Genomic DNA, 533 nt, shown 5'->3' with positions numbered 1-533 from the left:
TTTTCCCCCCAATTTTTTCCCCAATTTTCCCCATTTTAGCCCCAATTTTCCCCCAATTTTTTTACAAAAAAATCCCCAATTTTTCCCCAATTTCCCCCCAATTTTTTCCATTTTTCTCCTGATCTTTTTTCCACTTTTTCCCCCAATTTTTCCCATTTTCCCCAATTTTTTTTCCCAAAATCCCAATATTTTTTCCCAAATTCCCATTTTTTTTCCCCATGACCTCCTCCCTTTTTTCCGGCCGCGTTCTCCTCTGCGACCGCTCCGAGCTCCGCTTTGACACCGAACGGGAGCTCCGCCGCGCCCTCGACAACAAAATCCTCCTCCTCTACTTCGGAGCCAAAAATTGCCCAAAATGCCGYGAATTCGCCCCAAAACTCCGCGATTTTTGCCGCCGTTTGACCGACGAGTTCTACGTGGAGCGCGCGGAGCAGCTCTGCCTCGTCTACGTGGGCAGAGATCGGAGCTCCGCGGAGCAGCGGAAATTCCTCAGCTCCATGCCCAGGAGGTGGATGGCGCTGCCCTTCGGGGAC

At 50.8% G+C, this 533-nt stretch overlaps 1 protein-coding gene across 1 annotated transcript; it reads left to right on the top strand.

Moving 5' to 3' along the window:
- Window positions 1–218: 218 nt before the first annotated feature.
- On the top strand, window positions 219–530 carry NXNL1 (nucleoredoxin like 1; the record flags this gene model as incomplete). Its single annotated transcript, XM_057388910.1, has 1 exon — window positions 219–530. A coding segment is annotated over exon 1 (312 nt), but the record flags the coding sequence as incomplete, so codon positions are not given.
- Window positions 531–533: the final 3 nt, after the last annotated feature.

This window comes from Malurus melanocephalus, unplaced genomic scaffold (assembly GCF_030028575.1).
Source record: "Malurus melanocephalus ecotype Western Australia unplaced genomic scaffold, MMel_1.1 scaffold_2815, whole genome shotgun sequence".
NCBI classification, from domain to species: Eukaryota; Metazoa; Chordata; class Aves; order Passeriformes; family Maluridae; genus Malurus; species Malurus melanocephalus.
The sequence above is the reverse complement of the archived record's forward strand: the minus strand, read 5'-3'. Positions and strand labels throughout refer to the sequence as shown.